General features: G+C 42.3%; 1 protein-coding gene across 5 annotated transcripts in view; it reads left to right on the forward strand.

Annotated features, from left to right (window-relative positions):
- Positions 1 to 14,723, forward strand: part of LOC115168976 (histone-lysine N-methyltransferase PRDM16) — a 384,212-nt gene that overhangs the window by 320,986 nt on the left and 48,503 nt on the right. For all 5 annotated transcript variants that reach the window (XM_029724556.1, XM_029724560.1, XM_029724561.1 and 2 more), the window contains 4 exons: positions 2,859 to 2,961; positions 8,249 to 8,450; positions 8,624 to 8,789; positions 14,304 to 14,613. In XM_029724556.1, coding sequence (XP_029580416.1) covers positions 2,859 to 2,961; positions 8,249 to 8,450; positions 8,624 to 8,789; positions 14,304 to 14,613 — 781 coding nt within the window. The remainder of the gene's footprint in view (positions 1 to 2,858; positions 2,962 to 8,248; positions 8,451 to 8,623; positions 8,790 to 14,303; positions 14,614 to 14,723) is intronic.

Genomic DNA, 14,723 nt, shown 5'->3' on the forward strand with positions numbered 1-14,723 from the left:
CCTAGGTCTAGTTTGTCAATGATGTAAGAAAAACAGAATACATTGGCAGAGGGATAAGACATATATTGAGTAAACACATTTGGTACAAGGTAGGCCTATAAAAGTGTAAACTACATGTTATTATAGTGTATTGCAAACATGTCAAATGTCATTGTTAAATAGTCTATTGTTTCCAAAACATTTGTTGTATTTAATAGTTAACCGTGTAACTATTTATTTTATTCCGGGCAACTGTGAGTTTAAGTTGCACATAATCAAATGACTTTGAAGTTTAAATCCTTTAAAATTAGCCTTATAGTTTACTCAATGTAGCAGGCAGGTTGATACCAATTAGCCTACATGTATAGTTTACTCAATGTAGCAGACAGGTTGATACCAATTAGCCTACATGTATAGTTTACTCAATGTAGCAGGCAGGTTGATACCAATTAGCCTTATAGTTTACTCAATGTAGCAGGCAGGTTGATACCAATTAGCCTACATGTATAGTTTACTCAATGTAGCAGGCAGGTTGATACCAATTAGCCTTATAGTTTACTCAATGTAGCAGGCAAGTTGATACCAATTAGCCTACATGTATAGTTTACTCAATGTAGCAGGCAGGTTGATACCAATTAGCCTACATGTATAGTTTACTCAATGTAGCAAGCAGGTTGCATTTATGATAACACAGTCGGTTGATACCAATTATTCTGAACATATCCAAATGTTTTATGCCCTTGTTTAAGTCTTTGGCACAAATATGTGTACTCTTGCACAAACTGTTAAAAACATGTGGTGAACAATAACAAGTAAAAACAGGCGTAGCAGCGACTTGTGTAAAGGCTGAACTAAAACCCATTGTTTGCTATGCGTAGTTTGGAAAGCCTTTAAAACTATGACTACGTCAAGCCTCACGCACCTAGACCAGGTTTTTATCACTCCATGTGTGTGTGTTTAAAAGTATTTGACTTAGATACATTATTTACATCAATAATGGAGAGCAGAGATGAGACTGTGGGGAGGGGTCTCTTTGGCAGATTAATCAATCCTTTGGTTTGAGATAAGAAGGGGAGGAGTGACCTCATCATCAAAGACACGCTCACACAGACTATAAAGTGCCGGCTTCAGCTCCAACCAGGGAGGACAGACCGCAGCCTGCTTGCCTGCCTGGCCACCTGTCTCCTCTCACTCCCCGGCCCTGCCTAGCGCCCCAGCCCCAGCCTCTCTCCTGTAATGATACTATGGGTTGTGTTGCCAACTCCATCCAGACAATACTACTGTTACAACTGGAAGCTCTAACAACCACGACTCAACTTTCCAAGCTCTACCACCTCATGGAGAATAGAAAGGTCAGAGGTAAAGATGTCTGTCACGTAAAAGCCTGTGCGTAAACAGATACTACTACTGATAATAATACATATAATAAGTGTATCTTGTTTGAAAAATATGGCTTCTCTTCTAGGTGATTTTGAATATTTGGCCTAGCTTCTAAGCACACCTCAACGCTGTCACAACATAGCATTGGACCGATAAAAGTATTGGATGAAGTTACTGCAGTTTTACTATCCTGTGTGAATGTGTGTTTTACCTCTCATAGCCAAGTATTCTTCTCTGTCTGTCTGTCTGTCTGTCTGTCTGTCTGTCTGTCTGTCTGTCTGTCTGTCTGTCTGTCTGTCTGTCTGTCTGTCTGTCTGTCTGTCTGTCTGTCTGTCTGTCTGTCTGTCTGTCTGTCTGTCTGTCGTTGATGAGTAAGTTGGTGGTGAGCGCCCCCATGCGTCCGCACAGGTCGCATTGAGACTGGTCTTGAGTTAATTTGAAATGTGTAGCCTATTTGTATATTGTTCATTGCTTGGTGTTTGTAGAAAAACTGTAGTTTACATGTTTTGCTCATAATTCAGCGACATTTTCTATTTAATTTAACATTATATTTTCAGTTGAAATCAGTTAAATGACAACATGTTGTGCTAAAAATGAGTGAATTTTATTCTGGCCTATTTAGTATTTTATGATGATGTTGCTCCTTTGATGTAAGCTAATAAATACATTTATTGCCACCTCTAACATGTTTCAGTCGCTCAATTTAAATCCAGTGTGCGGCCTACATGTTTAATAAATGTTTGTTATTAGAAATACGCACGGATATGCATGCAACTACTGTAAAACAATGCACTCCTGGTATGTGACATTTCATTTAATTGTCCTTTTATTTCAATCGTCTGGAGTTGTACTTGAACTATAATTTAGTTTTTACCCCAAAGTATGCTTGTAACTGGCTCATTGAATTCAACATTTTCAAATGTTTTGGCGCTTGGAGTCTGCATGAATTCTAATAACAATGGGTTTGAGTATGGAGGTTTCAAACCAAAACTAAAAGCGTCATCAGATAGCCTAATTTTTGTTACTAATCAAAAATGTTTATTGCCTCCTAGAAAAATATATAGGCCTATATATAAATATTTCTATTTTTAGAAACAATAATAAATTATATGCATTGACTATCACGTGTTTCTATGATGAATAATGGATGCAACGTAGACTAAAAACCAAAATCTACTTAAATGAATTTGTACATCAAGCAAGCTAAATATTAAATAAACTAATTAGGCCCTGGGGATTATTGTCAATGTTGACATTTTTGGTTAGGCCTACTTTTATAATAGGCCTATAAATTGTTCTTCTTCTTATTATTATTTCTGCCAATGATAACAATAATAACAACATCGATATTGACAGATGATTATAGATAATAATAGGCTAAGCCTAATAAATCGACGCCCATAAAGGTTCATTTATTCATTCATGATAAGCAGACTATAGCTTTTTGTTGACTCGACTGTCCCTAACTGCTTTCTCTCCCTCCCTTTTCTATTTTACAGATTGATTATAAAGCTATTAGGGATATTGAAGTGGGGGAAGAGCTATTGGTGTATATGAAGGAAGGAATTTTCCCCGAGGGATCGATGGCACCAAACCTAGAAGGTAAGATTAATGCCATCATTAGCGCATATTTAAATAAACTCCAAAATAACATTTTGTTTTGGATCTTTTAATAATTATTTTAGATACAGATTTGGGGGGAAAATAATGACGTTTTGATCTTTTTCCAAATTGACATCTATAAAAAGCTTCTTTGGGGGAAGAATTTTTGGCCTAAAGATCTAATGTCTACGTTCAATCAGACAATACATAGCCTAAGCCAACACCCGATCAATGAAGAACTCAGTCCTCATCCATCCTCGAACAATTGTAAATCAAAATCTAATTTTATTTGTCACATACACGTGTTTAGCAGATGTTATTGCGGGTGCAGCGAAAAGCTTGAGAATAGTGGGTCCGCTATCACTTAACAAATACCTCCTAGGCTAGGACTAGACGTGGCAGTGGTCAATAACCTCTAACATTTAGGGATATAGAAAACATTATAGGCTTTCTTTATAAAGGTTGAAGACCCGATGCAAGGAACATGATGCCATGGTCCATTTATTGAAGTAGAAATTATGTTTGTTGGGAAGGATTAGACAGCTATTATGTTTGAAGTGAAGGATTTGATATAGGATTTAACTTTGACCTTGGCCTACTTACCTCACCTTGCATTAGAAGGAATATAGGATATTATACTGAACAAAAAATATAAACGCAACATGCAACAATTTCAAAGATTTTGCTGAGTTACAGTTCATATCAGGAAATAAATGTAATTCATTAATTAGGCCCTAATCTGTGGATTTCACATGACTGTGCAAGGGCGCAGCCTGGGAGGGCTAGGTCTGGGAGGGCTAGGTCCACCCACTTGGGAGCCAGGTCAACCCACTGTGGATCCAGGCCCAGCCAATCAGAATGAGTTTTCCCCCACAAAAAATACTCCTCAGCACCCCTGATATTACGATATTTCATAACTGCAATTTGAGCCTGCCTCAGATATTTTTGCCAAAGAACAGGAGAGAGGATGAAAGGGTAAGAAATAGACGTGCGCTAGAGTGTCTTTAGGTAGACTGTGTGCGTGTGCGTGGGTGCGCAAGAGAAAAGAGGGAGAGGGGGAAAGGAGAGGAAGTGCTTGGTGCTGCACGGCACTCCTCGGCTGGTTTATCGGAGCTGGGACTTGGAGTGGGGCTTTTAGGGGTCTCCGAGACCTCACCCATGCTCGCAGATTAGTCACTAAACAGCACATAACTGTGTTCCCCTACCTCTCAAAGAGAGCTATTAGTCTCCCATTTATGAGCGCTTTCACACACCCTCCCTCCCCACTCCTGCTCGCTCTACTCCTGAGTGTTACTGGTCGATTAATTAAATAGATCATGGCGCCAAAACACTGTGCACGCTTCACCTGGCATTGTAGGTCTCGAGTCTAATGTCTTCCAGCGGTGAAATCGATGGCTAGGTGCGGCTCTTGACGAGTCCTCAAGTTTCAATTCCTCCTTGAAGTGTTCTTTGATTTGACAAAGCCTCGTAGTCGGTGTAATAAAACACGTAGGCTAATAAAGCCTCAAAAGCGCATCATAAGGCTGTTACTGGAAAGATGTCGGGCACAGCTAGTATTGCTTCAGAGCCCTAATAAAACAAGGTAGATTGGTCCTACTGCTGTTCAAATGTACAAAAATGGATCTGAAACGTAGCCGGGCACATCAACAACCGTCGTTTTATAGAAGCCTAATAAAACAAGAAAGATATGCGCCCCACTACGACATAGGACTACAAGTGTATTTGAAATGCAGCGGTAGCTGCGGCAGGTCTACACATCATTTATGCATACCATCACGCACAGATCAGCTCGACACTAGGCTATCAAATATTCTTCCAGGCGTCATAGCTTAAACTCTAATAATTAGAACGATAGGCTACATATTGCTGTCGAATGTGTAACACTATTCAATGAGGTACGCAATATTTTCTGTGTGGCAGAGTTCCAAACGCACATGCACACCCTATAGCAAGAGAGCGGCGAGGGGGAGGAAAGGAGGCTGTGTGTTGTTTTCATAGAATTGACATCACTTTTACAGTAATGCAAATGTAATGATAACAGAGGGAACGTTTGCTTACTTCTTTTAGTAGGCTACACACGGTATTGGTCATACTACTGCTATATACAACATGTTTTTTTGGCCTATCTGAAATGCAGCCATATACACAACTGTCATTTTGCGCGCAAGAAAGCACGCGATGTTGAAGAAAAGCCCCATGAAGACTGGTAGCCCTGGATGCGCTCATTAAAATACCACATACCGTAACCATCTATTCAGGATCATGGACAGATGGCTACCGTGCAATGAAACGATACTGTTATATGCGCTTCAAATTCCATTGTCCCTAAACACATCACATAAGGCAACGCTCTATATCTATCAATAGCAATTTTTTAAATGTCCTATTATGTTTGTTTAGATTAGCCAATGAGGCTAATTTGTAAAAGAGTTTACCATGTGTTCCAAACGGCCAAATGTACACCTTCATTGTTGTAGGGGAATGTTAAAGCTAAAAAGTTGTCCAGGAGTGACACAATTTTTGGCTACTAATTGCTTTTTGGTAGATTTTTATACTGTTTGCACTTAATCTATAGGCCTGTTTAGTAGTATGCCATTTATTGGGCCATGATGCTTCATGGTTTTCTTCTCTTCTCAGATACAGTGCTTTCAGAAAGTATTCACACCCTTTGAATTTTTCCACATTTTGTTGTGTTACAGCCTGAATTTAAAATGAGTTAAATTTCAAATATTTTTTGTCACTGGGTTACACACAATACTCCATAATGTCAAAGTGGAATGATGTTTTTCGAAATTTTTACAAATTCATTTAAAATGAAAAGCTGAACTGTCTTAATAAGTCAATAAGTATTGAACCCCTTTGTTATGGCAAGACTAAATAAGTTCAGGAGTAAAAATGTGCTTAACAAGTCACATAATAAGTTGCATGGACTAACTGTGTGCAATAACAGTGTTTAACATGGTTGTTGAATGAATAACTCGTCTCTGTACCCCACACATATGTATGGTCCCTCACTTGAGCAGTGAATTTCAAACATAAATTCAACCACAAAGACCAGGGAGGTTTTCCAATGCCTTGCAAATGATGGGTAAAAATTAAAAAAAACAGACACTGAATTTTTACCCATTAGCATGGTGAAGATGTCTTCCCTGTGGCTCAGTTGGTAGAGCATGGTGTTTGCAATGCCAGCATGGTGTGTGCAACGCCAGGGTTGTGGGTTTGATTCCCACGGGGGGCCAGTACAAAAAAAATATATAATGTATGCATTCACTACTGTAAGTTGCTCTGGATAAGAGTGTCTGCTAAATGACTAAAATGAAAATGAAGATATGAATTACACATTGGATGGTGTATCAATACACCAAGTCACTGCAAAGATACAGGTGTCCTTCCTAACTCAGTTGCTGGAGAGGAATGAAATTGCTCAGGGATTTTACTATGAGGCCAAGAGTGATTTTAAAACAGTTAGAGTTTAATTGATGTGATAAGAGAGAACTGATGATGGATCAACGACATTGCAGTTACTCCACAATACTAACCTAATTGACAGAGTGAAAATAAGGAAGCCTGTACAGAATAAAAATATTCCAAAACATACATTTGTTTGCAATAAGGCACTAAAGTAAAACTGAAAACAATGTGGTGAAGAAATTAACTATATGTCCTGAATACAAATGTTTATGTTTGGGGCAAATCTAACACAACATATCACTGAGTACCACTCTTCATATTTTCAAGCATGGTGGTGGCTGTAACATGTTATGGGTATGCTTGTCATCGGCAAGGACTAGAGAGTTTTTCAGGATAAAAATAAACAGAATAGAGCTAAGCACAGGCAAAATCCTGGTGGAAACCTGGTTCAGTCTGCTTTCCAATAGATACTGGGAGTCAAATGCACCTTTCAGCAGTACAATAACGTAAAACACAAGGCCAAATATACACTGTAGTTGCTTACCAAGATGTGGCCTAGTTACAGTTTGGATTTAAATTGACTTGAAAATCTATGGCAAGACTTGAACATGGCTGTCTAGCAATGATTAACAACCAACTTGACAGAGCTTAAAGTTTTTTTTAAAGAATAATGTGCAAATATTTTACAATCCAGGTGTGCAAAGCTTACCCAGAAAGAATCACAGCTATAATCGCTGCCAAAGCTGATTCTAACATTGAATCAGGGATCTGCATTTCTTTTCAATAATTTGCTACAATTTCTAAAAATATGTTTTCACTTTGTCAGTATGAGGTATTGTGTGTACGTGGTTGAGATTATTCTTTTTTAAATCCAATTCGAATTCAGGCTGAAACACAACAACATGTAGAATAAGTCAAGGGGTATGAATACTTTCTGAAGGCACTGTAGCCTCTGTCCTGGTCTGCGCAACTGGCAGGCCCGGCAGCTCTACATTGGAAAAACCGGGCAGGGCAATTCATATACTATTTGTTATGTTCATGAGAAAACAAAGCTAGGGGGGCACAAATTCTATCTGGGGGGGTCCATGCCTGGCTTTGTCACTCTGTAGAGTTGGCTCTGCAACCTAGCCTAAACATGCATGGCTCATTCTACTTGGACAACGTCCACCCTATACTCCCCCATTCCCTCCCCCTCTCTTCAACTTGGCCTGAGTTGTTGAACTTGGTGTCCAGGTCAGAAAGCCGCCATTGAAATCGCCTGCCTCACAGTTCCATTGGTTTGACCTTGGTTGGGAAAAGTATTTCAAAGGCTATCAAGCTGGAAAATAATGACAAATGTTTAGCCTTTTGCTTCCTTTGCGTGCTATAGCCTGAAGCCACTGAACAGCCGCCACCACTGGACTAGAAAGTAATTAGCTATGTGTTAATTAAGATGTAAAGCTGACTAGCCCAGGCTACATTTTATTCTTCATAGATGTGTTTATGTTTTAGGTCAAAGCTAATGCTAATGGGAGAGTGGTTGTTTAAGCATTTGAACATGCACTTGATTAGCTTGGACAGGAGAGTGAGAGGTATATCTTTTTTAAAGTTTGAATGCTAGACATTTCTGGTTGCTCATTCCTGTTTATGATTGTGTGTTCAGTTTGGGATCACAGATAGATGTTGGCTGGGGAGCTATGTAGTTATCCTGCCCAGCCTTTTACCTTTACTGTGTGTGTGTGTGTGTGTGTGTGTGTGTGTGTGTGTGTGTGTGTGTGTGTGTGTGCGTGCGTGCGCATGTGTAGAGGGAGCTTCTCTAACCTACAGGTGTGTGTTGTCTGTTTTTGCAAAAGACACGTTTCCGAAAAATAAATAGTAAAATAGTATAATTTCACAGACAAACAGATGTACCGCTGTGAGGACTGTGAGGAGCTGTTCACCTCGGCCCTGGATCTGCAGCGGCACCAGAAGTACTGCTGCGCAGGGTCCTTGTCCGACACTCTCAGCAACGAGGACTTCAAGCAGGACTGTGACGACAGCGACCACGAGTCTGTCCACGAGTGCAAGGACTGCGAGAAGATCTTCCCCGACGAGTACAGGTGCAGCGCACACACACACAAGCATGCACACGCACAAGCATGCACACGCACACACATACACACATACATAGGCGAGCACGCACGGACACACACAGTGGTACCATTACCTCTACACTAATGATTTGTAGAGTAGTATCATCCTGAATGACTGTGTGTCTGTGTTCCCTGTCCAGTCTGGACACACACATGATTGTGCACACAGAGGAGCGAGAGTACAAGTGTGACCAGTGTCCCAAGGCCTTCAACTGGAAGTCCAACCTCATCCGCCACCAGGTGTCCCACGACAGCGGCAAGCACTTCGAGTGTGAAAACTGCGATAAGGTACAGCACACCCGGCACGTAAGTTGTGCGCAGGAACACAGGCTTCTTTCGCGTAGAAAATAGGATTTGAACCTTACAATTTTGTGATTAAGTTAGTGTAACGCAACTATAAATGCAATTTAGTACCACCTTAATCATGTCAGTTCATGCTATGACTCGAAAATGTCATAACTTGCCGTTTTTTCAGCTAACTGGTTGTCTGGCATTTAGTGCTGAGTGATTAGTGCTTTTTGAGGTCGGTTTGGTTCCGGTTTGATTATTAAAAAAATTAGCCCGTATTTCGGTTTAACTTTTTTTTTAAAACATGAAATGCATTATAAATGAATGCCATTACAATGATTTTAGAGCTTTTTAATGGAAATTCCAAGTCCAAAAATAGTGAACATTCAATAGCCAAAACATTTAAAATATTCGATTTCACCTGTTAGGTCCACATTATGTAGACATCAATAGAAAAATGTAAAATGAGTATGAAATAATAAAATATTTCAGTTGTGTATATTATTTGTTTCTATGTGATGACTTGATTCATTTTCATTCCTTAAAGTCATCATCTCATCTCTGTTCAGGCTGTAGCAGTCAGCCAGTCAGTTATCTATGTTTTCTCCCTGTACTGTCCTCTTTAATGTGTATGTAACCATAACTTGACAGCCAGCCAAACTCCAATCAAGAACTGAACCAGAGTCAGGGATAGGCTTTCCATAAACCTCCAGTTCTATAGTTGAAACGGTGTAAAACTGTAACAATACAGAAAAATTTAATTATATAGCAGCTCAGACTAAATGCCAATGTAAATGCACAACAGAGTCTAACCGATGTTTCATAGTCGCATAGTGAACAATACCTGACCATCACTGTACATAGAAAACGTACGCATCCTGCTTGAATATTATTCTCAACAGGATTAGTATCTAAATAACATGTAAGATAACTTAAGTGTGAAGTGAAATCACATGTAGAGAGAAGCTACCTGCAAAACAGCACTTAACAGGCAGGCTAGGCTAGCGAGGGAATACATGTAATCAATTTACGTAAAACTCAGAACTTAAACACGACATGCTGAAATTAGAAATTATTTGTGTTTACAGGCAGGGGCACAACTTTGGTTTTAGAAGTGGGTGGGTATTTCTTTATTTGATTTTATCCGTTCGGATAAACACACCTACCCGATCGCTCAGAGGCGTCTGCATGGTCCTAAAGCACACTGTTGCCTTGTTTTGTATCACATTCCAGTGATAAAACTGGGTGGAAATGCAATTTCAGAATGTGGGGGGGACATGTCTTGTTCGTCAAAGTGCACTGAACAAAAATATAAACGTAACATGAAACAGTTTCAAAGATTTGACTGAGTTACAGTTCATATAAGGAAATCAGTCATTTTAAATAAATTCATTAGGCCCTAATCTATGGATTTCACATGAATGAGAATACAGGTATGGATCTGTTGGTCACAATACCTTAAAAAAAGGTAGGGGTGTGGATCAGAAAACTAGTCAGTATCTGGTGTGACCACCATTTGCCTCATGCAGTGCGACACATCTCCTTCACATAGAGTTGATCAGGCTGTTGATTGTGGAATGTTGTCCCACTCCTCTTCAATGGCTGTGCAAAGTTGCTGGATATTGGCGGGAACTGTTACATACTGTCGTAAACATCCATTCAGAGCATTCCAAACATGCTCAATGAGTGACATGTCTGGTGAGTATACAAGCCATGGAAGAACTGGGACATTTTCTGCTTCCAGGAATTGAGTGCAGATCCTTGCAACATGGGGCTGTGCATTATCATGCTGAAACATGAGGTGATGGTGGTGGATGAATGGCACAACAATGGGCCTCAGGATCTCGTCACGGTATCTCTGTGCATTCAAATTGCCATCGATAAAATGCAATTGTGTTCATTGTCCATAGCTTATGCCTGTCCATACCATAACCCCACCGCCACCATGGGGCACTCTGTTTACAACGTTGACATCAGCAAACTGCTCGCCCACATGATGCCATATACAGTGTCTGCCATCTGCCCGGTACAGTTGAAACCGGGGTTCATCCATGAAGATGACAGTTGTTCAGCGTACCAGTGGTCATCGAAGGTGAGCATTTGCTCACTGAAATCGGTTAAGATGCCGAACAGGTCAAGACTCTGGTGAGGACAGCGAGCACACAGATGAGCTTCCCTGAGACGGTTTCTGACAGTTTGTGAAGAAATTCTACGGTTGTGCAAACCCACAGTTTCATCAGTTGTCTGGGTGGCTGGTCTCAGACGATCCCAAAGGTGAAATGAGGGTCGTATAAAGGGGACCAAGGCGCGGCATGTAGAGTGCTCATATTTAATTTAATGATAACACTTAAAACAAAAACAACAAAACGACAGCCAACAGTTCCGTCAGGTGAACTCACAAAACGGAAAACAACTACCCACAAAACCCATAGACAAACCCCAAGTTAAATATGATCTCCAATTAGAGACAACACGAACCAGCTGCCTCTAATCGGAGATCATCCAAAACTCAACCTAGAAATAGAAAAACAAGAACAAAACATAGAAACAAAAAACATAGACTGCCCACCCATATCACACCCTGACCTAACTAACCAGAGAAAAAACAGCTCTCATAGGTCAGAGCGTGACAGTAACCCCCCCCCCCCCCCCCCCCCCAAGGTACGGACTCCGGCCGCAAACCTGAACCTATAGGGGAGGGTCCGGGTGGGCATCTGTACTCGACGGTGGCTCTGGTTCGGGGCGTAGCACCCCCACTGCCCGCTGATCCCCCCGCTTCTGTATGTCCAGAGGAACCAGACCGTGGGTCATCGCCAGAGGCTCTGAAACGCCAACCGCCGCTGAAGACTCTGAGCTGAAGGCCGCCGCTGAAGTCTCTGGGCTGCAGACTGCCGCTGAAGGCTCTGGGCTGCAGACCGCCACTGAAGGCTTTGGGCTGCAGACCGCCGCTGAAGGCTCTGGGCTGCAGACCGTCGCTGACGACTCTGGGCTGCAGACCGTCGCTGACGACTCCGGACTGGGGAGCGTCGCTGGAGGCTTCAGGCTGAGGAGCGTCGCTGGAGGCTCCAGACTGGGGAGCGTTGCTGGAGGTTCTGGACTGAGGAGCGTCGCTGGAGGCTCCGGACTGGGAAGCGTCATTTTCGGTTCCGGACTAGTGACCGCTGCTGCTGGCTCCATGCCATGAATCATCTCTACAGGTTCCGCGCCATGGATCATCACAGGAGGCTTCATACCATGGATGATCTCTACAGGTGCCAGGCCATGGATTATTCCTACAGGCTTCGTACCAGGGTTTATCCCTACAGGCTCCAGACCATTTATAATCCCTTCAGGCTTTTTGCCAAGGATTATTTCTACAGGCTCCAGGCCATGGATTACCTCTCGAGGCTTCATGCCATGGAACATCCCTACAGGCGCCGGGCCATGGATCATCACTAGAGGCTTCGTGTCATGGATCATCTCTATAGGCTTCGGACCATCGCTTATCACTGGAGGCTTAGATCGTGGAACTGAAACAGGTCTCACCGGACTAGGAAGACGCACTGAGGACCGAGTGCTCAAAGCAGGCATCGGCCGTACTGGGCTATTGAGGCGAGCTGGAGGGAGAGTGCGAGGAGCAGGCACAGGACGTACTGGATTATGGAGGCGCACTGGAGGGAGAGCGCGATGAGCAGGCACAGGACGTACTGGGCTACGGAGGCGCACTGGAGAGAGAGCGCGGGAGGCAGGCACATGCTCACCACAATAAGCACGGGGAGTTGGCTCAGGTCTCAGTCCTGGCCCAGCCAAACTACCCTTGTGCCTCCCGTTCTTCCCCGGTAGGCTCCGATATCTCTCTATCACTTGCCCCCAAGTCCAGTTTCTCCTTTCTATCTGTTCCTCATGTGACCAGGTGTCCATTTCTGCCTGGGCACGCCACTTGTTCCAATCATGGTAGGTAGTTCTGTAATGAGGGTCGTATAAAGGAGACCAAGGTGCGGCGTGCAGAGTGCTCATATTTACTTTAATGATAACATTTAAAACAAAAACAACAAAACGACAGCCAACAGTTCCATCAGGTGAACTCACAAAACGGAAAACAACTACCCACAAAACCCCATAGACAAACCCCAACTTAAATATGATCTCCAATTAGAGACAACACGAACCAGCTGCCTCTAATTGGAGATCATCCAAAACTCAACCTAGAAATAGAAAAACAAGAACAAAACATAGAAACAAAAAACATAGACTGCCCACCCATATCACACCCTGACCTAACTAACCAGAGAAAATACAGCTCATAGGTCAGAGCGTGACAAAAGGTGAAGAATCCAGATGTGGAGGTCCTGGGCTGGCATAGTTACACGTGGTCTGTGGTTGAACATACTGCCAAATTCCCAAAAATGTTGTTGGAGGCGGCTTATGGTAGAGAAATACACATTAAATTCTCTGGCAACAGCTCTGGTGGACATTCTTGCAGTCAGCCAACCAAGTGCATGCTTCCTAAAAACTTGAGACATCTGTGACATTGTATTTTGTGACAAAACTACTCATTTTAGAGTGGCTTGTTGAAATGCCTCACCTGTCAGGTGGATGGATTATCTTGGCAAAGGACAAATGCTCATTAACAGGGATGTAAACAAATGTGTGCACAAAGTTGAGAGAAATAAGCTTTTTGTGCATATGGAACATTTCTGGGATCTTTTATTTCAGCTCATGAAACATGGGACCAACACTTTACATGTTGCATTTATATTTCTGTTCAGTATAGATAAGGCATACTTTCGCGAACTGTCTCTGTCCCTCTCATCATTATGTTGTGTACATTCCTCTCTCATGTGTTCTATGCAGTCTGTGTGTATCTAATTTATTGTTGATGGCGTAAAAGTGTATGCGTCCAGAGATCTGTATATAATGGCGAGATGCTGATGTCTTCGCCCTAAGAATAGGAGCCGTTGTCCCAAAGGCAGGGAGGAGGCCTACGTCCAAAATAAGCACATAGAAACATATTATTTTGCACAGCTTTTGGCGAGAGTGAATTCTCTCACTTCACCTCTTCCTCTCTGACCCGCCTCTTGTCTGAGCCAGAAAAAATAGGCGCAATGAATTATGGCCATTGTAGTTAATTACCATGTTTCTGCGCTGAACTAGGTTCAATATTTGGCTTAATGAAACTACTCCCTCCCTTCAGCCCAGCATCCCACATAAAGTTCTTGACTTGATTTCTCTCGTGAATAATTTGATTTCTCTATCGACAAGAAAACAAACTTAATGGAATTCAAGTAATTGAACTGACTTTGGTCAATAAAATGTTGGTTAATCGCTCAGCACTACTGGCCATAAAGTTAGTTGTTGGTGAATGTTACCACCATCACAAAGGCCTTCATGGGAAGCTGGCATAGATGCACTATAAGCTTTTTTACTCAGTAATATATATATTTTTAAAGTGTCAACACACAGTGATCGGATGACTGCGATCGCTGACCATAACTGTTTTTTATCTGTGTGTGTGTGTCAATGGAAATGTTTCTGCCACCGCCCTACCCACAGGTGTTCACGGACCCTAGCAACCTGCAGCGCCACATCCGCTCGCAGCACATAGGGGCGCGCACTCACACCTGCCCCGAGTGTGGCAAGACCTTCGCCACCTCCTCGGGCCTCAAGCAGCACAAGCACATTCACAGTAGTGTCAAGCCCTTCATCTGTAAGTCTGAGTCTCTGCAACCCAAGTCGACATGGCCTAGCCAACCCACATCTAGTTCTACCTCCCTGTGTCTAAAGGCCTACTCCTCATCCTCCTCCCTCCATCTCTCTCCAACCCCAGGCAGGGCCAGCGACAGTAGCAGACACAATCCCATAGGTCAGAGGCAATTCCGTGACCCCATCCCTTCTTTTTTTTGTTATGTGTTTCATTTTGTTATGTGTTTTCCCCACCTTTTTTCTTGTTTTTGTTATCCTCTTCCATTCCTC

The sequence above is a fragment of the Salmo trutta genome, chromosome 30 (assembly GCF_901001165.1).
Source record: "Salmo trutta chromosome 30, fSalTru1.1, whole genome shotgun sequence".
Classification (NCBI taxonomy): domain Eukaryota; kingdom Metazoa; phylum Chordata; class Actinopteri; order Salmoniformes; family Salmonidae; genus Salmo; species Salmo trutta.